Source organism: Trachymyrmex septentrionalis, unplaced genomic scaffold, assembly GCF_001594115.1.
Source record: "Trachymyrmex septentrionalis isolate Tsep2-gDNA-1 unplaced genomic scaffold, Tsep1.0 scaffold33, whole genome shotgun sequence".
NCBI lineage: Eukaryota > Metazoa > Arthropoda > Insecta > Hymenoptera > Formicidae > Trachymyrmex > Trachymyrmex septentrionalis.
Genome location: NW_017305494.1, coordinates 372,156 through 399,396, shown reverse-complemented (window position 1 = coordinate 399,396; position 27,241 = coordinate 372,156). Strand labels below are relative to the sequence as shown.

General features: G+C 36.5%; 1 protein-coding gene across 4 annotated transcripts in view; it reads right to left on the bottom strand.

Moving 5' to 3' along the window:
* LOC108750152 (dual 3',5'-cyclic-AMP and -GMP phosphodiesterase 11) overlaps positions 1-27,241 on the bottom strand; it is a 321,538-nt gene that overhangs the window by 229,938 nt on the left and 64,359 nt on the right. For all 4 annotated transcript variants that reach the window (XR_001939415.1, XM_018489415.1, XM_018489416.1 and 1 more), the window contains one exon: positions 3,908-4,012. Coding sequence is in view for 1 of the 4 variants with exons in the window: in XM_018489410.1 (XP_018344912.1) it covers positions 3,908-4,012 (105 nt within the window). In the remaining 3 variants the exon portion in view is untranslated. The remainder of the gene's footprint in view (positions 1-3,907; positions 4,013-27,241) is intronic.

Sequence of the window (27,241 nt, the reverse complement as noted above, 5' to 3'; positions counted from 1 at the left end):
AAAGCTATATGTAATTCATTTTCAACAAAAATAGACAAAGATAGACAAAAATCAAGTTCGATAAAAATTTATGGTAATTCAAATTGTTAGAAAGTGGCTTAGAAAATTACAAAGGTTAAATAATAAAGAGCATACAGCCACGATTAAGGATGTAAATAAGTTATATATTATTTAAAACAAATTCACAATAATAAGTAGACGTTTCGGTCAAGATTTGACCATCTTCAGTACAATAAAAATAAATACTTTAAAAAATTATAACTAAAAACGCAAGTAAAACAATAAATGTAGTAATAGCAAGTACAAAAAATTTTTCTTTACAATTGTAAAAACATTAATAACATTACATACAGCTTCTCCATGACGGAACCGAGAAATATTGGCACTGAATTTTTACCTTCAAAAATCAATCAAATTTCGAATAAAGATCTGACCATTAGTAATTCCAGTATAGCACATCACATTAATGTCAATCCCGATAAATTCTTCTCGAATTACAAATTTGATAATTTTAATAATGACTGGCTAGTTAATCTTAGTGATATAGATATTCCGAACAAAGCAAAATACATCTTACAGCTAATCTTACAGCTAGGACAACGTTTCAATTTACCTAACATTGTCACGAATAAAAACAAAATGACCTTTGAATTTATAAAACACATAGAGAATAATATTATCAATTTAGATGATCGAACTAAAAATCTAATCAGGAAAGACCAGAGGATCATTCCGATCCTCAATAGTATAAAATATAGTTTGTCTTACAGTACAACAGATTTTATAATAAAACATGGACTGAAGGAACTTAAAGTGTTTTTGTCTAATCATCCAAATCTTTTAATTACTAGAGCGGACAAGGGTAACATTACTATAATTTTGATTACTAAAGACTACTTAAATAAAATGCATGATATACTCTTGGACAATAACACTTACAGATTGATTAATAAAGACCCTACTAATAAATTGACCACAGGAATACGATCTCTTTTGACATGCTGGAAATCGAAAGGCTTTATCGATCAATATGTATATAAAAAATTGTATATTTCGGATGGGGATTTACCGAGATCCTATGGACTGCCTAAAATACATAAGGAGGGCATCCCTCTAAGAATGATTGTTGCTGCATCAATAATCCTCTTTACAACTTGGCTGTTTTTTTTAAAGAAATCATTGACAAAAGTCTTAATAATAAGAAAAATTTCGGTTACATTAAAAACAGTTTTGAGTTGGTTAAGAAAATTAATAGCCTACCTTTGCGGGAGAGTTATCGAATGGTTTCGTTTGACATTTCGTCTATGTACTCCAACATTCCGAATGATTTGGCATTAAGGAGTGTTTTAGGCAGATGGAACTTGATTGAGAAGAATACTTCTATCCCTTTTCAAGAGTTTAAAAGAGCCATCTCTATTATCTTGAATTCCACCTTTTTCAAGTTTAATGACGAATTTTACGAACAGATTATTGGTTTGCCCATGGGATCGCCTCTTTCGCCAATTTTGGCTGACTTGGTGATTCAAGACTTGGAGAATGACATTTTCAATACTCTCACCACGCACATATTTTTTTATTCTCGTTATGTTGATATCGTGCTTGCGGCTCCTATTAATCTTATTACCAACATTTTAGATTCCTTCAATACGTACCATGAGCGCATTAAATTTACTGTTGATTATGGTAATGACAAAAGTATCAACTTTCTGGATGTCAAACTGTTGATCGATAATGATAGAATTATTTTCGACTTGTATAAAAAGCCTACTAATTCTGATAGATTCCTCAATTTTTTCCTTTTCTTAATATAAATAGATCAGGTTGGTGACTTGTGTTCGTTTTCTGCATTTTAAATTCACTTATTACCTAAACTTGTCACAGTGCTCAGTTGTACCGATGAGTCTTCGCATCCCAAGATATGCGTAAATTTGTTCTGTTGTTTTCAATTTTTTAAAAAAATTCTCTGGTTGTAATCTATGCAGAATTATATTTCTTATTTTGATTGTTTTTACAGTAATACAATGATACTTAATTTATTTAAAAAAAATTTTTTTGTTTTACAATAGGACTGGGTACTTGCGTGTCTTTTCGTGTGAAACTCGTCGTTTTTTAAGGAAGATCTTTTAACTGTATTATGACATTAGAACAAAACTCTTGTTTTTTCTTTCTATTCATATAGCGCGATAACAACTAATTGTTACTTTAATTTACTTTGATCTGTTGCGATTACTACCGTTATTATAAAGAAAAATTTTTTGTACTTGCTATCACTACATTTATTGTTTGACTTGCGTTTTAATTATAATTTTTTAAAGTATTTATTTTTATTGTACTGAAGATGGTCAAATCTTGACCGAACCGTCTACTTATTGTTGTGAATTTGTTTTAAATAATATATAACTTATTTACATCCTTAGTCGTGACTGTATGCTCTTTATTATTTAACCTTTATAGTAATTATTTACTACAGGAGACCCAACTCCGACGACCTTGATCTTGACATACACATATGTTGTCAAAGTCGTGATTCTGAGTAACTTTGCCTTTGCAGTTTTAGTATTACGTGTCTACACCATAGACTTATAAGACCTGGTATGCTTCTATGATAGAAATGAAGCCAACAGAATGGTGTAAGATACAAAACAATGATGAATCTCTATCCTTCTCTTACGCGCGCATATTGACAATGGAGAACAATAGAGATATTTCATTTCATCATTGTTTTGGCTCTCACTCACTGTTATATCGGCTTCACTTCTACCATGATGGCAGGCTGGGTCCATCTTATAAGTCTATGGTCTATACAACCTTCTACGCAAAGGAAGTTGGGAGAGAGAGGAAGAGGGGAACACTGTTTTGCGCGGAGAGTCTCCTAGGTAAAAGGGGAGGTAGACTGGATCTCGCTTCGCGTGGAAAATCGTGTGCGCCCCTTGGCAAAAGGAAAGGCAAAATAGATCTTGCTTCGCGTAAAAAGTCGCCCGCCCCTACAGGGAGAAAGACCTCACTTTGCATAGAAGATCGTATAGACGCATGATACTAAAATTACACTTTAAATATCTCAAATCTATAAGAGATCGCCACCTACTCGTAGTTGCTGAGGCGAAGTTACTTAGAATCATGATTTTGACAACAAACAGTTAAGGTCGAGATCATCGCGGCTCCGGTAATAAATTATTACTAAGTTTATACAGGGTGTCTCAAATTTAATTAAATGGCCAAACATTTTAATTTTTGTCTTTATTTATTACTTATTCATTCATAGTTGTTTATTTACGTTATCACTTGCTTAATACAAATATTGTTCAAAATGTTGGCTTCTTACAGTAATGCACGTATTGCATCTTGTACGGAAAGTTCGTTGCAGCCAAATACTGATCTGATCAACGTAAGAACTCACCGATTCAGCACTATTTTGCCTAGAAATCATGCATATCCTTGCACTATCTCTGAAGCATTATTATTGTTGAAGTCGTACACCAAATAATATTTCTCTTTAAAAACAATAACATTCCAAAAATTAAATTTCGTCTATTTCTGTGATTTTCTCAAAAATGAACATATCTCTAAAGGATTTTTTTTTCTTATTTTATCGATTCCTTACAGGATCCCAAAGTTTAGCCGTTTAAATTTGAGAAACCCCGTATAATAGAATTATCCCTTAATCCGCCATCTGGAAAAAGCATTGCGCAGCACTCATTCTTTGTAAAACGCAAATCTAATTACATGGAACATGAAAATTAGGTATATAAAAGAAACAACTTATCAAAACAAATCGTAATTCAATCCGCTTTTATTTTCCGTTATATCTCATGCAGACGTACAATTGTCGAACAAACGTACGATACTTTGTTCGATGTAGGACCATATTCGCTGGAAATCGTCGAAAGCAAGTATTAGATGGACTTACCTGGCTTTCTGCGGGAGCTCCAAAGCACTGGAGGATGTGCGGATGCGGCAATGGCAGAGGAGGGATTACCGCCGGAGGCAGCCAGCTTGACTGCGTTTCGCGAACCTGTAAATCAATCAACAAACTTTTCAAGCTTTGTATTGTTGCTTCTCCTTTTTTTATTTTTTTGTTTTTCTACGATAAGACTCGCGCCACTCTTGTGACTCGCGAATTGTGTTTCAAATAGTGCTATTTTATTTGTACGGTTTTATCAAATGTGTACAAGCAGAGGTTCTCGAATCTCTCTATCATACAGTCAATAAACAGGCTTAAATAATTTGTTGTATAACAAAAACGCACAAATAAAATAGCGGCCTTAAATCCATCAATAGGAGTAGAAACAAAAGAAAGCGTTGCCATGTGACAACGTGGTTGCATTATGTATTAACATGTGATCCCAGGCTCGCCAAGTCTCGTCATGACTCGTTATGGCTTGGAAAGCCTCTACGCGCCGTAGGACCAGGATAGCTCATTATCGCTCGTGATTTGTGGCTTGTGACATGTCATTTTCAAAGAATAGCATATAAGTTTGTGAGCCAACAAAATTTTTGCGAATAGACAAACCGACAAGACATCACAAGACTGTTGGATTCATCAACGATCGCGTTCAATGAAAATTTTGTAAATATTTTTTTGCTGATAGAATTATAGAAGATCTGAAAGTAATATTATACATACGAGGGGGGACCCATAAGTTCCGGGAATTACGCTGTGGTGGGGAGGGAGAGTGGGGGAACCTATTGTTTGACCACATGTCCGTTAGTGTCACGCCACCTGCGTCAGTGTGCGAAGTTGTGTCGCTGTGAGTGCATCGGTTCGCCTGTGAGATTTTTTTTAGTAAAACAACTTTTTACATTTCGGCGAAAACGTAATGGCAGATTGTCGAGAACAACGCGCGGCTGTGAAATTTTGTTTCCTGTTGGGGAAATCGGCCGCGGAAACTATCGTAATGCTTAAGACTGCTTATGGGGATGCTGCCTTAAGTAAAACCAGAGTTTACGATTGGTTTTCACGTTTTAAAAATGGAGAAATGTCTATTGAAGACCAATTTCGTTCAGGACGCCCCTCAACGTCAAGAACTGATGAAAACCTCGACAAAATCAATGCCCTTGTTCGTGAAGACCGTCGCCGAACCATTGATCAACTCTGTGAGATGTCGGGAATTTCATGGAGTTCAATTCAGAGAATTTTATCCGAAGATTTGCACATGAGAAGGGTTGCAGCCAAATTCGTCCCGCGACTTCTCACAGACGAGCAAAGGGAGCGTCGACTTCAGGCATGTTTTGAGCTTCAAAATCAGCTCGAAGAGGACCCTGAATTTTTTTCCAATGTGATTATACTGGTGATGAATCGTGTTGCTATGGATACGCGCGATCCCGAAACAAAGCAGCAATAAAGCCAGTGGAAGACAGCTGGCTCTCCTCGTCCCAAAAAAGCTCGCCAAGTGAAGTCAAACATCAAGACAATGCTCATTTGTTTCTTCGATTGCAGAGGTGTTGTGCACACGGAGTTCGTTCCCCCGGGTCAAACTGTCAACCAGAAGTTCTACTTGGAGGTTTTGAAAAGATTGAGGGAGAGTATCCGGAAGAAAAGGGCAGATCTTTGGCGCACTGGTTCTTCCATCATGACAACGCGCCGGCCCACACCGCCCTTTCGGTGAAGCAATTTTTGACCAAAAACGCCATGACACCAATTGTCCACCCCCCATACTCACCGGATCTAGCCCCCTGTGACTTCTTTTTGTTCCCCAAATTCAAAAGGAATATGAAAGGAAAGCGTTTTGCCACTGTGGAGGAGGTGAAACAAAAATCGCTGGAAGGCTTAAAGGACATCCCGATGAGTGAATTTAAAAACTGTTTTGAACAATGGAAGAATCGTTTGGAGAAGTGCGTTGTCAATGGCGAATACTTTGAAGGTGATTAAAATTTGGTGTTAAAATATTGAGAAATAAAGAAGTTATGACGAAATTCCCGTTTTTTTTTGGGTCCCCCCTCGTATATTCAATCAGAGCGAAATAAACTTCCAACAGTAATAAAACAAATATTCTGTTGCACGTGATCAATGGTTGCAAAAAGTCATTTCATATAAACTTTTTCATGTAATCAGAAGACACGATAGTGTCTAGGCGCTAAGACATGCGCAATGATACTACCGTGTTCCTTTATGGGAGACAGCGAGTTGCGAGGCATCGAGATTATTAAATCTTAATAACAGTTAAACTAATCTCAAGTTCTACATACTCAATTGATAGCTTCCTCGAATTGTATAATAAAAGTGCTTTTACTTTTTTTCTACGTGCCCTACGAGCAGAGATATTGCGACGCAAAGTTCCATGTGAAATTTTTTAAGATACGATTATTATTATGTTCATATTTATCGTCCAGTCAAAAGAATATATTGTTAAGTGTTTTAGCGTGAGAGTAAGCTAACGTATTGGTACAATTAGAAATTTTAGGTGCAAAAAGCGCTACATACTGAGGGAATAAGAAAGGGAGAGAACCATTCGGGAGTGGGAAAAGATCCTTCTCAGTCCGGACGAAGGACTACTATATCTATGCCCCACCTGAAGAAGTGGGTGGACAGATCTCGAGGCGCCTTCCATCTGATGCAGGTGCTCTCCTCGGACACAGATGTTTCAGAAAGTTCCTGCATCGGATAGGGAAAGAGAAGATACCCTAATGTTACCTTTGTGACGAATCGTGTCCGAAGAAGACACGGCGCTCTACATCTTGACGAGATGCTCCGCCTGAGTAGAAGAATGCTATGCTCTGACCGATGTAATCGGTATGGACTTGTTTCTCTCGTCGTCACTAAGATGCTCGAGAGGATAGAAAATCGGAGTGCAGTATTCTCTTTCTGCGCCTCGATAATCGTGCAAAAGGACGAAAGAAAAAGGAGGGATTAAGCACCACCTTCGTAAGTTAGAGAGGAATGCGCGCTGGCTCTATCCCTCCCATATTGGAGGGGAGGGGGGGAGTCTGACAATACGTCATGACAATAAACAAACTGAAACCTGAGGGAACCACATACCCCCTGCCCCCGTCCCAAATCAAGTTCATTCAAACCGCGGAGTTCTGATACTTCCGCGGTAGAGGCGGCAAACATCAGCCGCGGACAGTAGTGCTGTAAGTGCCACAGCCATGGGAAATACATGTCGGAAACATACCGCTGGTAATTCCCGGTTCCCTCCCGTTTATATGGTTTATACTTTTTTACTTGAAATAAACCAAAGAATCGCTCTGTAAAGTATGGCAACATAATTAACTAACACCCTGTATATATATATACATATATATATATATATATATATATTGTATATATGCATTCCTACTGAAGCATCTTCGTATTTCGATTTAAATGGCTTTTATTTCTTCTTGTATAAAATTTTTATATCGCAATTTATTCAAAGACATATTCTCTTTCACAAAATAGTAATTACTTAATTCTCCTTCAAAACATTGTTCAAAACATCACAAAATTTGATTTTTTTTTCGAGGAGTAACTTTTGGCACAAAGAATTAAAATTGCCATTACTGGGAATAAGAAGATTTTCAATAAGGACATCCTGGAAAAATTAAAACTACAATTATTTGAGTTATTTGGACACTTAAGTTATGACTACCTGAATTTTATGCACGGACGTCGAATATTTCTGTTTCGGAGCGCAAAAGAGGTTCATTCAGGAGGTGAGATGCAATAAACGAGATACAGAGATTTAATGCTGATATAAAATAAAGATGTATTTGATTTAAATAGAAATACAATTTTTCTTGAGAACGTTATACATATATTGCGGATCTTGAGTATCCAGCTAAAAAAACGGCTGAAGCGCAAAATATAAATCTGTGTGCGTATAGATGTGAGTGTGTGTGTGTATGCACGCGTGTATGTGTGTACATGTATAATGCGATCTGGTTCGATATCGTCGCAGATAGTTTCTCGCGATATAAGCGCGAGTTGCGAGGCGCAGGGCGAATTAGCTATGCGACGCAGCGCACCTGATTGGTTCTCGCGGTATGCAGATGCGCCAGCGAATCGCGATTGCGTTCGTGTTTGCAGTACACATCTGATATAGCGTAAGTTCCCCCGATGTAATGAGGAAAACTGAGAATGCGTTTGTGCACTCGACGGCCGAGAACACTCGGCGGAGGCAGAGAAAACTCTACCCCTTTTCTGCTGTCGAGGCCGGTAGTTTTGAATAGCCGATAGTTTTGAATAGCCGATAGTTTTGAATAGCCGATAGTTTTGAATAGCCGATAGTTGAGAAAGCTCGACAGAGACAGAGTACTCTCTATTCCTGGAATCTTGTCGGTGTGCGGAGTAAGGCGGCAGGCTAGCCGGCGATCGAGAACGCTCGGCGTGGCAGAGTACACTCTGCCACGGAAATTTCTGTCGATGCAGTGGTACCCGTTGATCGAGAGCCGAGAATGCTTGGCGAGGTAGAGTACGCTCTGCCTCAGAGACTCTTGTCGATGCAGCGGTTTAGAATAAGCCGGTCGGTGGCTATCGAGAATACTCGACAGTAGCAGAGCACTTTCTACCATTTGCGCTATCAGTCGGAAGATTCGGAACTGGAAAAGGAGCGGGATCGGAGGAAAAGAGAGCGCGCGCGATAAAAATCGCGACTTTTATACCTGGGCTGTTGTTCTCGCTCGTATTGTTCCGGAATCATTTGGCAATTCCCGCCGAGTAACAATACGAGCGGGAGAAATGTCGTTCAGCAGAATTCGGACGTATTCAAGAAACTTCGACGGAGCGACTGTCACCCGCGAGTTACATACGGTATTTCGGCCGTATCGTGTCCTTAGCGACTGTCAGCGATGTCCGGTTGGCACTATCGCTAGGAACGATAAGCGATTAGGGCATATCGTTACAAGTTTTATTTAAGAAGCATGTATATTCTAAGCACCTTTTTTTATCTTTTTTAAAAAAGTAAGTTTATATTGATATCACGCATTTTATAGTGATGGACGTCTTCCTGTAAACAGTTTACTTTATAATTGATCTCAAGGAATAGATTTTCATATGTATTTGAACGAAATTTAAAGTGGGCCAAGATTGGTCCACATTTCGTTGTGATATAATTCTTATGTATCTACTAAGTTTTAAAGAAGAATTAAAGATATAATTATCTCAGATATAACTCTCAAAAATGATCCTTTTTGCTTCAATGTTGAATAACTCAGTGAAAAAAAAATCGTACAGAGATTTATAAAAAAGCAAATTAAAGGTAAAGATTCACTCCTTCTAAAGCTGTAAACTCCATTTGTGCGCAATTTTAATTGGCGCCGTGGAACTTTGTAAATTTCGTAAAAAATTCTGAGAATTCATGCATCTTCGTTTATAATTATTCTATAAAATATCAGTAAGACTTTTTAAAGTACTGATCTAAATAGTAGAGATTTCAAGCTTTAAAATGCTTTTTTAAACATCTCAATACGATGATCTTTGACGAAGTTATTTTATCTTGATATTTACCTGTTACTTCTAAACAAAATTGAAATCATTTAAAATCAGCGTTAGAAAGAACTAAATTCAAATTTTACATATCTCCGCGAAGAATGGTCGCGAAGCGATATTCGCACGCGGAGAACTTAGTCCGTGCACAAGACAACTTAGTCTTGTAAATTTAGTATAACTCAGAAATAAATTATTGTGTAAAAAATTTTATCAAAAAGAAATTAAGAAATGAATTTCAACTCTCCTTAATTTCGTGTAAGTGTACAATGTATGCGTGTATCCTGTTCTTGGCATTATCCAGGACTCACGACATGGACGTGGCAGGTATCGCGCGTGCGTGCGTGCGTGCGTGCGTGCGTGCGTGCGTGCGTGTGCACGAGTATGTATATTTACCTTTCGGCGAACGCGGTCTCGTGTGCCGGATGCCACAGGCGGCTTTTTCTGGCGCGGCGCAATGCAGGTATGCGGCTTATAGTCAGTAATCAGCTGTGCGCGACAGCGCGCATCTGATTAGTTGATGTGGACGCGAGTACACGCCAGGCGCGGCGCGGTATTCCGGCGAATCTTTTACATATGAGCGCTAGAGCGCGAAGTCAGATGCGTTTCGGTAATCGGCAGCTGAGAGTTTTCAGCGAAGGCGGAGAAAACTCCATCCCGGGCTGTTATCGATTACCATAAATGCGATGGTGCTTGCACTGGACGGCTGAGAAAAACTCAACGGAGATCGAGCGCACTCGACTCCTTTTCTATGGCCTGCGTGGCGCTAGGAAACGGCGGCGGTTGGCCGGCGGCTGAAAAAGCTCAGCGGGGCAAAGTGCACACTGGCCCTAGAAATAAACCTGTCGATGCAATCAGCGCTAGAGAAGCAGCTGGTCGGCGGTCGAGTACGCTCGGCAGGACAGAGTTTCCTCTGCTCTGGAATTATCCCGTCGGTGCAGCGGATGGATGCAGGAAGATTAGTCGGCCGCTATCAAGAACCCTCGATTAGTGACGAAATGCTCTCCACCACTTTTGTCTCACGACGGACACAGTTCAGGAGTACAGTAGGAGTCAGGACACAGTAGGAGTCGATGATAGTCGGATTCGTCTAGGAGCGGAGACAGGAATCGCGAAACAAGCAACAATTTGCGAGTTTATATATGGATTGTTGCTCCCGCTCGTATTATTCCGATCTTGCTCGGTAATCTTCACCGGCCAGCAATACGAGCAATAACGATACTGATCGGCACTAATCAGTAAGGCCCGTGAGTGGCGAAACGGCTATCATCCGCGAGATACATACTGATAATGATATGCATCGTTACAAATTATTATTATTATTATTATTAGGCGTTAGGAACTCGAAAGCTCATTGCCGCAAATACCAAATCCCGCCACTGTTCCCGTCCCTGAGCCAGATCCCTCCATTTGTGACCCTCGTACCCCATTTCGTTAAGGTCCATTCTAATATTTATCGTTACAAATTAAAAAATGAAATACAAATTGCATTATCTCTTCAACCCAAGAGTTATCACAAAAAATTAAGGACGTATACAAGATAACAGAACAAAATAAAAAGATGTTAATAAAATAAAAAATACTTTATGTAAAAAAACTTAGCGCTGCTCGACTAAATTAAGAAAATTTAATAAATAATAACGGTTCCAATAATTAAAAAAATTAAATATTGGGAGTATAAATAAGTTTCCGCCGTTTGACAAACAATGGCGCTACCAGTATGTTATAGTTAAAATTGTCAGCTGTAAAACGATATCGTAAGGTTGGACATCTGGCAAGAACATAACCTTGAAATATTAGCGATTTTGCATCAGCATCTTATATCTTTTTTCGTGCGAAAATGTCGAGTTTTGAGCCGAATAAGCATCATTTGCGGGAGCTTTTGATTTACTTCTTTAATTTGAAGAAATCTGCAGCTGAGGCGCATCGATTGCTTGTAAAAGCATATGGTGAGGCTGCCTTAAGTGAGAGAAGTTGCCGTGAGTGGTTTCAAAAGTTTAAGAACGGTGAATTTGATGTCGAAGACAAAGAACGTAGCGGAAGGCCGAAAGTGTACGAAGACGCGGAATTGGAAGCATTATTGGATGAAGATTCGTGCCAAACGCAAGAAGCACTTGCACTTACATTAGGAGTGACTCAACCAGCAATTTCACATCGCTTAAAATCGTTGGGAATTATTCAAAAGCAAGGAAATTGGGTTCCATATGAACTGAAGCCGAGAAACGTTGAACACCGATTTTTCACATGTGAAATGCTGCTTGCCAGGCATAAACAAAAGGGTTTTTTGCACCGTGTAATCACTGGTGATGAAAAATGGATCCACTACGATAACCCAAAAAAGAAGAAATCATGGGGACCACCTGACCATGCTTCCAAGCCGAACATTCAAAGAAATTCAAGGAACATTCAGGGAAAAAGCTCTTGTTGTGTATTTGGTGGGATCAGCTAGGTGTCGTTTATTATGAGTTGCTCAAACCGAACGAAACCATTATTGGGGCTCTCTACCAAACACAATTGATGAGATTGAGCCGAGCACTCAAGGAAAAAGGCGCCCACTACTATTCCAGACAAAGTTATTCTTCTGCATAATAATGCTCGTCCACATGTTGCGGCGCCGGTCAAAACCTACTTGGAAACACTCAATTGGGAAGTTTTACCCCACCCGCCGTATTCACCAGACATTGCTCCTTCTGATTACTACCTGTTTCGATCGATGGCGCATGGCCTGTCTGAGCAACACTTCACATCATATAAAGATATCAAAAATTGAGTCGATTCGTGGATAGCTTCAAAAGATGAAGTGTTTTTCCGACGCGGTATCCGTATGCTGCCAGAAAGATGGGAAAAAGTAGTGGCTAGCGATGGACAATACTTCAAATGAAACATTAGGTACCGTTCTTTCACAATAAATGATAATTTTTGATAAAAAACGGCGGAAACTTATTTATACTCCTAATAATACAATATAGGGCTAAGAACCAACTCAGGATAAAGTATAAGTAAACAATATTATTGCAAGCAATATAAAAACGTACAGACCCCTATCTGATTCTTCTCAATGTTAAAAAATAAATTTAAATGTTACCGGTAACTACGCAAGATGTTCAATATATAAAAAGCGCATGTGTACTCGTATGTTGGAAATAATAATTGGCATAATACGGTCTAGATTAAATCGGCTTCCCGTAACTTGTTGTTAGTCTATTCCAGAAGTCACAATCATATGAAGTCTATAATACCGTGAGAGCTTTCTCTCAATTTACAATAGATTGATCCAGTGAAAATTAATATGACAAAGATGCATACATTTTTATATTCTTTTTTGCAACTATAATGAATATAATTATTACCTAACTAATAATATTAATTGTCATTCAAGATACCAAAAAATAATTTTGTCATTATACGACTATGTTTTACATAAAAGAATTGAACGTCAATTACAATAAAAGATAAATAGTAAACAACACCTGCTGACTTTTCGAATGTAAAAGAATAATTAAAAAAATATAAATTGAGTAATACTAAAAGTAATTGTATAATACACAGAGATATCAAACAGATCTTAATACTGTCCAACTCTGAGATGTAATGCTAGAACATTCGATATATTGAAATGATCCTGTCATCTAACAAGAGAAGTGGTAATAGAAATGACGTAGGAAGGATCCTAAAAAGGGGAATTCAACGATGTAGGAAGGGATTATAAAAGGTGTAAATATATGTCAGCGGATCGGTATCTGTCTGTCTATTCAAACCATACATTTATTTTTTAATGTAAACTATTTCAGAAATAATTCTTTTTTTATAATAAAGCTTATTATCCAATATTTCGACTTCTCCCCACTTGAAATAGTAATTAAAACTAGTATACTACGATGGACAGAAATTACTGATGGAGTTCCTGTTCTCTTATTAATATCAGATCGATGTTCATTTATTCTAGTTTGTAATCTCCTTTTTGTCCGACCAACGTAGCTAGTCTCACAATCCAAGCACTCAATTTTAAAGACTACACCCTGTTTGGAGAAATAATCCAAACGGTCCTTACCCCTGTGTATAAATTTTTTAAAAGTGTTAGATATGGTAAAAGCTGTCTTGAAATGTATGCCTATAGCTATAGACATAAAGCTTTCAGAGATGGATTTTACAAACGAGATAGTAAAATATTTTTGGTTTTTATTAAGCAACTTTGTATTAGATTGGGGATAGCAGTGGAATTTGCGCCTTTGTCTAATTACGGAAAAAAATAAAAGTAAGTGAATAGCCATTATCTAGAAGAATGCTTATGGTATCTTTGAAATTTTTTTTATGAAACTGTGAATGAGAAAAAGTAAAAGAATTTTGTCCATACCATACACTACTCCTTTTTTGTGACAAATAGAATGGTTCGAACAGAAATGATACCTGTCCGATGATGTCGGTTTCGAATACCTATCAAAAATGATAAAATGTTCATGTAATATCACTCTGACATCCAAAAAATTGAGTCATTGCTAATCTCAATAGTGAATTGCTGTCTTTCATGCATAGAATTAAAGATGTCTCATATGTAATTTAATTGTAATTGTGGAGTCAAGATAATGTTATCTACATATTTGTAATGTAACAGCAATTGCAATGACAACCTCTCTATTGGCTGCTCTTCTAAATCTTGCAGAATATTTCCGTTATAATAGAGGACAAAAGTGATCGGTGTGTCATAAATCTGTTTGTAGAACAATTTATTAAAGACAAAAAATGTGGAATTAAAAATAAAATTCGTAGCAATCATGAACTCTTCCTGTTATTTTTGTATTATTTGCTATGTAATTCCATCTTTTGATTATACTTTTTTGTGTTAACTCAATCAGAACATTAAGAGCGAAATCGTCCAGTGAAGCCAAAATATAATCGGATTCAAAATATCTTCCTTTTAGTTTCTCTACCAATTGAAAGCTATTTTCCTCATAACTATGTGTTACTGGAATGTTTTTTTTTTAATAATGTAATGTAAATAACAAGAAAGACAGTAGACTATTAATCGAAGATACTATTAATCTCAATAGAATGTTCTGTTTGTGAATTTTTTGTGCGCCATAACATTCAGGGATAGTTCCATTGATAGCGAAAAGCCTTTTATATGTTAACTCGTCAATAAATTTTTTGTTTTCATCTTATAAGTATATTGCAAATCATTAGTGAGCTTTCTTGTGGGGTCTCTCTTTCTCTATTTTCATGTACGTGTTCTCGTCTGAAAGCATATTCTCCATTTTGTGATCATACACAAGTCTGTCAATAACAACGGTGATGTTCCCCTTATCTGCCTTAGTGAAAAATAAATCCGAGTGGTCTTTAATAAATGTTTTGTAGTTTTAGTCCATTTAATTAATGTAATCTCGTCACAATTCAACAATGGATTACGTAGGCTGCTGGAAAAGTTTCTGCAATCTAGTACTTCCAGTGGCGCCAACGTTCTGCTACTATCATATCCGTAAAATTAGACGTTTTTAACCTATAATTCAATTGACAGTTTGCACCCAAGCCAACTAGTTTTGTTTGCATAGTATTTTAAAAGAAATAACAGCGGTGTAAAGACTCTTTATGTATAAACAAAATAAACAAAATAAATGGCGAAAAAGAGTCGTCGTATAATATATATAATTAAAGGTAACAGTCAAAGATACATAAAATAAAATAAAAAGTACAACGGCGTATATTAAAATATAAAACAAACATGTTTCGGTTGCTGGATTGAGCCCTCCTCAGATGTAAAAAGAATATAATATAAAAGACATAAAAGAACATAAAAGAATACAACAGAAAAAGATAATAATAAATCGATAACATTCAGTGACGCAACATTTTTAACGCGCGGAAATCAGCAAATGTGATGGATCTCGACGTAGCTTAATGTTGTATGTGCGATGGGGCAATCAAACCGATGTTAAGAAACAGTCAAGTGCTGACTAAAAAACGGAAAAGGAAGGGAACTCATAAAAAACAAGTAAACTAAAAAACTTAAAACTTAAAATCAAAACACGCCGCAGATAAGAAGCAAAGTGCTCACTCACCAACGCATCCGAACAGGAAATGAAAATCGCCGCAATGCATGACAAGTGTGAAAATCCTTGACAATGATAGGGATGTAATCGTCGAAGTCAGACATGTCAACATCGCACGTGACACCGACCGCTCGCTAAGACGGCACGCGACGCACTGAGAGAGGAGACGGGTCGACAGGATCGAAAGTCAAACTTTGTTTATTATCGGTAGATATGCCTTATTAAGACCCTCGGTGTCGGTCTGCAAATTAAGACTGTTCTTCTGTTTTTTAATATGTAGCATCTCCGAAATCAAACGCTTTTTATACGAAGGTTCCTCGTCTAATATCAGAACATTGTCCCATTGAAAATCGTGATTGTGACTCAACCTATGATCGGTGATGACAGAGCGGGCAGAAGTTTTATGTCTAATATGATTACGATGTTCGACAATCCTGGTTTTTAATTGCCTGCCCGTCTGTCCAACGTAAGAAGCGTCACAATCATTACATAAAATTTTATAAACAACGTTGCTTTTCGATGTGCTGGGACAAGAATCCTTCTGGACTCTTATGTATTTGCCCATTTTGTTAGGGCTGCGGAAGGCCACCCTGATATCACTTTTGCTTTTATTCAAAGATCTAAGTTTCTCCGTATGAAGCGGAATGAAAGGTACCGTAAGCCAAGAGGCAGACTTATTAGTTAAGTCAATGTCAGTCTCGGTATCGTGTAATCTGTGTCTATTTCTAATCAAATTTTTGATCCTATGATTGATGGAGTCAAAGATAAAGTCTAGTGGATAGTCATTCAGAAGTAAAATGTCAATGATGGAGGTCAAATTTTTTGTGTGAAACTTAACGTCAGATAATAAAAAGGCTCTGTCGACTAATGAAAAGATGGTGCCTTTTTTCTGCGTCAATGGATGATTAGAGTGGAAGTTTAAAAATCTACCTGAAAACGTTGGCTTACGGTACCAATCGAAATTAAAGCGATTATTGTTGACAGACACAGTGACGTCCAAGAAATTGATCGTTTTTCCGCCTCTCTCTACGGTAAACTGTAGGCGCGGATGGAATGCATTAAATCTCTCTAATAACACGTCGATCTGAGAGGGGGGCAACGCAGTACATATGTCGTCAACGTATCTATAATAGAACAGAATGTCCAAATTTACAGACATCAAGGACACCGTCTCCAATCTCCTCAACACTAGGTCCGCAATCACCGGCGATAATGGAGAGCCCATGGGGGTGCCAAAGCTCTGCCTGTAAAAAACATTGTCAAAGACAGAAAACGAAGAGTTATTTTGTAAGAAAATGGAAATTTCGCGTGAAAATTTTCGGGCAATGATTTTTTACGATTACAAATGTAATCTAACTCCAAAACAATGCATCGATCGACTTCATTTGGCTTTTGGGGATGGCTTTAGGGATTTGGAAGCACCATCCAATAGGACTGTTTATAATTGGTTTGCCGAATTCCAGCGTGGACGTACCTTTCTTAATGATGAATTTCGTGAAGGTCGTCCATCCACGTCTTGTTGCCACTAATGTTGATGCTGTGCATGAAATGATTGAGCGAGACCGGCATATAACATACCGCGAGATTCAGGTATCCCTAGGCATTGGCATAAAAGCAATACATACAATTTTGCATAATCACTTGAGCGGAAATTTTGCAGTCGTTGGATCCCACAATTTGACCGAAGCTCAAAAACAGGCTCGTGTTAAATGGAGCAAAGAAATACTCAAGAAATTCAACCGAGGTCGGTCAAATTTGGTCTACAACATCGTTACTGAGGACGAAACATGGATCTATTCGTATGAGTCCGAAAGTAAACAACAATCTACTGTTTGGGTATTTCAAAATGAACCAAAACCAACAAAAGTTGTTCGTTCACGCAGTGCTGCCAAGCAAATGATTGCTTGTTTCTTCGGTTATACCGGACATGTGACAACCGTGGCTTTAGAGGATCGAAGGATGTAAATACTGATTAGTATAGAACAATTTATTTGCCAGAAGTCATAAATGAATTGCGTAGAACAAACCGAAATCGTCGCATCATCTTTCGTCATGACAACGCCAGCTGTCACACAGCACGTCAAACCGTTGATTTTTTATTCAGTAATAATGTCGAATTGATGACTCATTGTCCGTATTCACCTGATTCATCACCTAATGACTTCTTTTTGTTCCCAAACAATAAAAATAAGATGCGTGGTGAGCGATTTGGGTCGCCTGAAGCAGCTGTTGAAACATTTCGTACATTGATTTCTGAGATTACAGTCTTAGAGTGGAAAAAAATGCTTCGAAAATTGATTCGAGCGTATGCAAAAATCAATCTTAAAGGCGAATACTTTGAAAAACAATATAAAGCCATTTACCAAATTTTATTAACGGAGATTCCACAATTAAGCTGTGCGTCATCTATTAATTGGAATGTCACAGTGCTATCGTTCTGAACATTATACGAGTACTTAATTGGCTGTATTCGTGAATTAATAAATAAATTTTTTTTCTTAATAAGAGCCAATTGATTTTTTTATTTATCCTTTTTGTTGCTCTAAATCACATAATATTTGAAGTTTGTTCTTAGTGAATAAAAAACGCATTTTGGATCAATGATAAAATATTAACAATATTCTTAGATGTCTTGTAAATATCTGATTTAATTTGGTTTAAAAAATTATATTCTCTGAGTTCCAGTTTTAAAATCCTTTTCACAAAGTTCTGTAGAATGTTATAGCTGTTTGTTATACTTAAAATTTTAAAAATTACTAATATTATGTTTTAAAAAACTATTTAAATGTGTGGGCACCAACTCAAATCTAAGACATGATCTAATAAACCTAATTCTAATCCTAGTTGCAATGCTTAATTTCACTAGTTTACAAAAATTTTTAAGTAACATATATGTGCGAACGACAAAATGTAATCTAATAAAGAGAAAAAAGGGAATTTAACGCATTGTGTAAGCCCGCGTATATTAAAATTCAATAAATAATAACGATTTCAATAATTAAATAAATTAAAAACAATACAATATAGAACTAAGAACCAACTCAGAATAAAGTAAACAATATTATTGTAAGCAATATAAAAACGTACAGACGTTTCGATTCCTATCGGGTAATTCCCGATTCCTTCTCAAGTAAATTAGCAAAATCAGCAATTTAATCTGAATATCAACAAGAAGAGGACGCGATATGATTATAATCGATTGTGACAAAATTCGTTATAGTGATAGGTCTGTATGTCAAGTGGTACTGGATAAAGGGATATAATGCGCTTCTCAAACGTTTTTTTGTCAGAAAATCGATTAAAAAGTTTGCCTCATCTAAAAAGTGCGACTTATCTATAGTTGGAGTAGAATTTTTACCTAACGCGCAGCGGAAGCGCGCTAAACTGGTAACCGCAAGGTCGCTGGTTAAAATCTCGATAAACTTTTTTTCCACAATACTTTTTTTTACATTACAATGTGCAATTGATGTAAAATAAATAAAATTACAAACATATAAATAACAAGAAGCTACAAGCCAGATTTTTATGTATATTATCGGTTATATAATCGAAAAATATAAGATAATATTATCAGACTGAAAAGCATTGTTGCAGAAGATAATAGATTTGAAGAAATACTACTAACTTTTTTTGTAACTATGAATTGTATAAATTGTATTTAACGGATTTATTAATTTTGTTAAATTTGCGTTTAATTTTTTTACATATGTATATACACTGAGAATGACTTAATAATAAGGTAAAAACATGTTCTAAGAATTGAAATATATAAAAATCTGGCTGGTAGCCCCTTCTTGTTATTTATATTTATTTATTATTTGAATAATTATAAGATTCTTTTCATTAAATATAATTGTAAAAGAAAACCACATGAGGATTTTCTTTCACGGTTACGCACTACGACACCGCTACACTTTTGGTTGACGGGAGGAGGTGTAGGAGAGTTGGAGAGTTCTCGACGACTCCGAATTTGCTGAAGTCAGAGGAGGAATTGCTATTCTACTGTATCTCTTGGTACAAGATAAAATCATCTACATAATTCGTCGGAGAGAGAAAACCTCCAGAACGAAGGATACCCGATCGATTCCACAATCGAAACCGTAGGGAAGGGAACATTGCTTTCGATTCTCATTTGTAGGTTAGGAACAACGTGGATGTCTGTGCCGTCGCTTACTGTATGTAGTGTAAATATAATTGAATAAATCTCATTTATAGCATCGAGCTGCCCATTTCTTCACGTTTGTGAAAGTCGACCGAATGTGAATTCCATTCTTACATAATTACTATGAGTAACACGCGTGTTATCTATATATTTTTTTAATTATTTTTTTTTATTTCACAAATTCATATATCAGCGTTTATTCACAATCAGTGCAGAAAGTATATACGAGGTCTGTTCAAAAAGAATCGCGAATTTTGTGTTTTTTTTTTAAATTATTTATTTATTCATGAATATCTATTTTGTCCCCTTCAAAGTAATCCCCATCAGATATTATACACTTGTGCCAACGTTTTTTCCAACCCTCGAAGCACTTCAAAAAATTATTTTTTGTGATCTTGTTCAGCTCCTCCTTCGATGCCGTCTTTATCTCCTCAATCGTAGCGTAGCGTCGTCCTTTCATGGGCCTCTTCAGTTTCGGGAACAAGAAAAAGTCACAGGGGGCCAGATCTGGGGAATACGGTGGCTGCGGCATCATTAGTGTGTTGTTTTTGGTCAAAAATTCGCGCACAAGCAACGATGTGTGAGCAGGGGCGTTATCATGGTGCAAAAGCCAATTTTTGTTCTTCCACAAATCCGGGCGTTTCTGGCGGATTGCTTCGCGAAAATTGCGCATAACTTGCAGGTAATATTCCTTATTGTAATATTCCTTATAATAATCCGTTCCGATTAGCCAATACTATTTTCTTCACTTCATCAATGTTTTCGTCTGTTGTTGACGTGCTCGGGCGTCCGGCACGCTCTTCGTCGTTCACATCTTCTCGGCCCTCTGAGAACATTTTGTACCACCGATAAACGTTGCTTCGGTCCAAGGTAGCTTCACCATATGCCACAGTCAACATTCGGAATGCGTCCGCGCACTTAATTTTGTTTTTCACACAAAATTTGATACAGATTCTTTGATCCATTTTTTGGAATAGGCAAAAATCGAAGACGAGCCAAAACACGTGCAAGCAAAGCAGCTGTCAAAAATTAACTGAACATTCAAAATGGCCGAACTTGTCGACATAAGTGAGAGACATGAGTACCAACATAACGCCACAAAAAAATCGAAAATCGAATATACGTAACCCGCGGAAATTCAAAATTTGCGATACTTTTTGAACAGACCTCGTACAACAATACATACTGTAGAATGATATTTATTATAAAAACAAGTAAAGCAATAAGTAAAACAACATCCTGCGCACCGTATAAACGCTACGTTTTTACAGTCGCACGAGTTTTTAAAACATCGGCAATAATGATAATTTTATACAAAATATATTATATAAACAACATGTGTTACTCATAGTAATTCTATATACTTTACACACTATGATATAAAAAAAATTATTGTGGAAAAAAAGTCTATCAAGATTAAACCAGCGATCTTGCGGTTACCTAGTCTAGCGTACTCCTACTGCGCTATGCGCTTCTTGCGTAAAAACTACTCCAACTGTAGGTAAGTCGTACTTTTCAGACAAACTTTTTAATCGATTTTTTTCAACAAAAACGCTTGAGAAGCACATTATCCCTTTACCCAATACTACTTGACATGCAGATCTATCGCTACAAGTTTCGTCGCAATCGATTATTATCACATCACGTCCTCCCTATGTAAGTAAAACAAATTATATTGCTTCATTTGAAGATTACAGGAATACAGTTCTGTATTACGCGCAAACATATTTGAATGTCAAATAAACTAAATCTTAATTTGACATACATCTAATTTTCCGCATGACTATATAACTCATTCGTTCGTACAAGTGCCTTTTTTTTATTTATAACTGAAATGGTGCAGTATAATTTTTGCTCCCACATATCATCTGATCAAATTTGACCTGGACTGGTCCATTTAAACCGCGCGCGTAAATTGAATCGGTAAAAATTTTTTTTTTCTAGATTGGTACAACCTTCTCTGACATTCGTGTGAAATTTGAGCGGGATACGTCAGTTGGTGTGTGTTTGGCAGCCATTTGTTTACGACGCAAAAAGTTTCTCTGGCAATTTTTACTATGAAAAAAAAAATTGAACAACGAGTTTGCTTGAAATTTTGTGTTTCCAATGGAATTACGGCTACGGAATCATTGAAAATGTTGCAGAAGTGTTTTGGGGAGTCTACTCTATCGAGAACGCAAAAAAGTATTTGAGAGGCATAAAGCATTCAGTGAGGGTCGTGAGGTCGTAGAAAACTTGTCTCATGCGAGTCGTCCATCCACCTCTGTTAACGACGATAACATGGAAAAAATGAAGGAAATTGTGTACGGTCAATAAGGAATACTACTTGGCCGTTTTGAGGCATCTACGTGAAGCAATTCGTCGTAAACGGCCGGATTTGTGGGCAGACAATTCATGGATTTTTCACCACGATAATGCGCCGTCACATTCCAGCCTGATTGTGACTGAATTTTTGGCTAAACACGAAATAAAAGTCATCGCTCAGCCACCGTATTCGCCAGATTTGGCTCCCTGTGACTTTTTTCTGTTTCCGAAACTCAAATATCCGCTCCGGGGAACGCGCCATGAATCGATTGAGGCCATAAAAAGAAATTCGCTGAAGGAACTAAAGGCCATCCCGGCCGAGGCCTATAAGAAGTGTATGGAAAATTGGATTAATCGTTGGCATGCTTGTATTGGCTCAGAAGGAGGCTATTTTGAAGGCGATCATAAAGATTTGTATTAAAATACATAAAATTGTTGTTTTTTTTAACCAGTCCGGGTCAAATTTGATCAGATGGTATACACCATGGTTATAAAAGAACATTGTATGCACGTGCGTGCGTGCGTGCGTGCGTGCATGCGTGCGTGCGTGCGTGTGTATCACATGTAAATCAGACACGTCGAATGCATATATAAATATAGACACACACACAACAAACTTTTAAAATATTATACAAACATTGCACATTTTGTAGATTTTTTCCACTAGATTTATAATATTAAAATATATATTTATATAATACGCATTTATACCTCAGTATAAATTGAAGCTCATATCGCTCGAAATTAACAAAAGAATATATTTCAATTAACAAAGGTAAAATTACATAACGTTACAAGTTTCGGCTACCGGATTGAGCCCTCTTCAGACATTAACATAACGAAAAAATCGCAAAACAACATCAATTATCGCAAATGATTGCATATTCATAACATTCACAGTTCGGGTGAGTCTTGATGTAGAGTTCGACATTATTTCCGTACGATTGAACCGTCAAATGTATTAAAAAATCTTGGCAAAGCTCTAGTTGATAAAAAGAAAAACTTAAAAACTTTACACAAAAAGATCTACGCGTAAATGAATTAACATACCGGAAATCTAATAAAAATAATAATAAAAAATAATCAAAACTCACCAGAAATCATGTGTAAAAAAAAATACAAACGAGTGTGTCCAAAAAGGAATAAAGAACTTTCGGAATATATACAGAAAGAAAGAACGCAGATGTGTAAGACAGACATTACGCGCCGGCCACTATGTACGTTCAGTAGTGCGGATCAAAACAGACTGAGAGAGGAGATGTGTAAGACAGACTGTTAGTATCAGAAAGTCAACCTTTATTTATGATGGGAATGTAAGCCTCGTGGAGGCCATCGGTGTCAGTTTGTAAATTGAGACCATTCTTCTGCTTCCTGATATTAAGCATCTCGGAAACCAAACGTCTCCGATAACAAGGCTCTTCGTCTAAAATTACGACTTCGTCCCATTGGAATTCGTGATTCAGCTGTCTCCTATTATGCTCAGTTATGACAGAACGCTTAGAAGTGTTGTATCTAATGTGATTGCGATGTTCAACAATCCTGGTTTTTAATTTTCTGCTCGTCTGTCCCACGTATGAAGCATCACAATCACCACACGAAATCCTGTAGACCACATTGCTCTTCGAAGTATATGGACAAATATCCTTCTGTACTTTGATGTATTTGTTCAGTTTATTGAGACTATGGAAAGATACCTTGATGTCGTTTTTATTGAAACGTTTGAACTTTTCCGTGTGGAAAGGGATAAATGGTACCGTAAGCCAAGAAACAGATTCACTCGTCCCGTCATTGTCAGCCAAAACTCTATGTGTTATGTGTCTATTTCTAATCAAATTTTTTATACGTTGATTGACTGTATCAAAAATAAAGGTCAGTGGATAGTCATTGTCTAATAAAATGTTGATAATAAACGTCAAATTCTGAGTATGAAACTTAAAGTCTGATAGTAAAAAAGCTCTGTCAATCAGTGAAAGAATTGTCCCTCTTTTGTGACATGGGATGGTTAGAATTAAAATTCAGAAACCTCCCTGAAAAGGTCGGCTTACGGTACCAATCAAAACCAAACCCGTTCTCATTAATAGATATAGTAACATCCAGAAAATTAATTTCATCTCCCCCCACTTCTGAAGTAAATTGCAAACGCGGATGGAATAAGTTAAATTGTTCTAATAACAAATCAATTTTCGAGAAAACAACCGCAGTACAAATGTCATCCACGAATCTGAAATAAAATACTACATCTAAGTCCAACGACATCAAGGACACTGTCTCAAGTCTCTTCATCACCAAGTCCGCTATTACAGAAGATAAAGGAGAGCCCATAGGAGTGCCGAAGCTTTGCTTATAAATTACATTGTTAAATGAAAAAAATGTGGAATCGAGAATAAACTTTATCGCTCCCAGAAACTCTTTCCTAGGAAGAGGGCAATCTCTGGAAATGGAATCCCACTGTTCATTAACACAGTCGACCGCTATCTCCATTGGAACATTCGTGAACAAAGATTTAACATCCAATGAAATTAATTTGTATTCGTCTGTAATGTGTAACCTTTTTAATTTATCGACTAATTCGAAACTATTTTTAATGTAACTATTCGCTTTGGGAATGGATTTGAATAATATGTTATGCAAATATGTAGCCAATGGATACAGCGGACTATCTATCGAAGAGACGATGACCCTTAGAGGACAACTAGGTTTATGAATCTTCGGCAATCCATAGACTCTCGGAAGTGATTCATCACTACAATATAACGTTCTGTATTTAGTGTCGCTAATATAATTTTTTGTTTTCCATCTGGTGAGCATAGACCTTAATGCCGTCATGAGTTTCTTAGTAGGATCTTTATTGACCAGAACATATGTGTCTACGTCACTCAATAACGTGGTCATTTTGTTCAAGTATGCGTTTTTGTCCAAAGCGACCGTGACGTCGCCTTTATCTGCGTGTGTAAAAATGATGTTAAGATGTTCCGATATAAAGATGCGTGTATCAGATACCATCTTCAACAATAGTTTGTCCATCGGTGATGTAAAAATTGGAGAGGATATGATATTGTCCAAAATTGGAATCGAATGGTTAGTGATAGCAATCTTCTTATCAATAGGCATACGTTGTGTGCTACTCTCAACGTTCTTTATGCAATCAATTATGATCCTGTGTTTGTTATTGAACGGAAGGGCGAAATTTTCGCCTAATTGTAAAAAACATTGTATGTCAATTGGAATGTCAAAGGAAGATAAGTTAAGGAACCATCCGTCTCTGGTAGTGGACAAGGAAGATGATCCATGTGAAGGGAAGGAGTCAAGATGTATGGAAATCAAGGAACTGGGAGATAAAGTAAGGGACGGATTGTTGACATACAATGTATCCTTCTGAGAACCAGAATTAGGAAGACGCGTAATATCTGTCTTACACATCTGCGTTCTTTCTTTCTGTATATATTCCGAAAGTTCTTTATTCCTTTTTGGACACACGCGTTTGTATTTTTTTTTACACATGATTTCTGGTGAGTTTTGATTATTTTTTATTATTATTTTTATTAGATTTCCGGTATGTTAATTCATTTACGCGTAGATCTTTTTGTGTAAAGTTTTTAAGTTTTTCTTTTTATCAACTAGAGCTTTGCCAAGATTTTTTAATACATTTGACGGTTCAATCGTACGGAAATAATGTCGAACTCTACATCAAGACTCACCCGAACTGTGAATGTTATGAATATGCAATCATTTGCGATAATTGATGTTGTTCTGCGATTTTTTCGTTATGTTAATGTCTGAAGAGGGCTCAATCCGGTAGCCGAAACTTGTAACTTTATGTAATTTTACCTTTGTTAATTGAAATATATTCTTTTGTTAATTTCAAAGAAACGTGTTGACTCTTACTTTGCCCGTTACTTATTGTCATTTGGTTTGTATAGAAAGAGTCCTTTGATTTGTTACTTAATGTATTGCGCCATTGTTGTAATTTTCGTAGTCTCATGCACAACAATCACTCGGAGAAATAAAGTGAATTTTACAAGTTTTTGTCGTTTAACTGATCGTGAGAAATAGCGTACACATACGCCCGCGGCACACGCCGCAGAAGAGGTAACAAATCCCTCAACAATGGCCTAAATAACATTTATAAAAGTTAAAGCTATTGGAGGTTGTCCTTCTTATTTTCACTTTTGCACTAAAAATTCATTTAAAAATATGAAAATAATAAAAATGAAAATTAGAGATACAATCACCAATGGCCCTGATCTTGACAAATGTTATGCAGGTCATGATCCTAAACAACATTCAAGAGGTTTTTAGCCGCCGGTCGAACACCTTGGGTAATGCTAATCCCGGCTGTACTGTTACTTTCAAACCTTGTAACTAGACTGCGGATTTTTAGGATTTAGAAAACAATAACAAAAGATCTTTACTAAACTTACAAATTTAGATTGTTCAATAAATGTAATTGAGATATGCAAAATATATGCACAAAAATATGCATTATTATTATAATGCAAATTATAAATATGCAAATTATTTATGTAGCATATATGCACAATATGCAAAATAAATCTCTGACAAGCTGTGGATTTTGAAGCACACTCTTCGCTGAAATAATCGACGTAACATCTTCTGAATTGGAAGACTCAACAATCTGTGATCAAATCACAATTTTATTTTATCAAGTTCAATTTTATTTTTAATTATTGGATCAAAAGAATAAATAAATGCATTCCTCTCAAATGCCAGTTAAATTATCTGCATAAAAAAATGCAACTTCAAATCATAATTTCCATCTTGTTAAAATTGATTCAGGTAGTAATGGAATATTTACCAATTTTGCTCCATATTCTTCTATACGAAGCGGAATTTTCAGAAATATTTTTTTTACTAAAGATATTACAGCATTAACAAGAGAAAAGTGAAGGCGAACTTTTTCAGCCACTTTATTAAATCCATGCACGAAACATGTTATAGTGTTTGGATAGAAGATTTTAAGATCTCTTTTAGATTTTAACATATATGCAGCTGCATCTATTACAAGTAATAAAACTCGTTTTTTGTGGAATTCTCTTGACCATAAGATTTTTATATCTGAATTTACAAAGCAATAGTGGTTCTTTCCAAGACTTAAGACAAAAGTAGATGAGGTTTAATAGTTTCCTCACATAGTTTACCGACTAGAAATTCAAGAAAATTGATAAAGTTCAAAATAATATACTCGATTTATGCAAATATGCAATTTATGCAAAATATGCATTTTATGCAAAATATTCAGTCAAGTATTTTGCATAAATAGCCGCAGTCTACTTATAACTCAAAAAATAAATGAAATATTAATAAAAA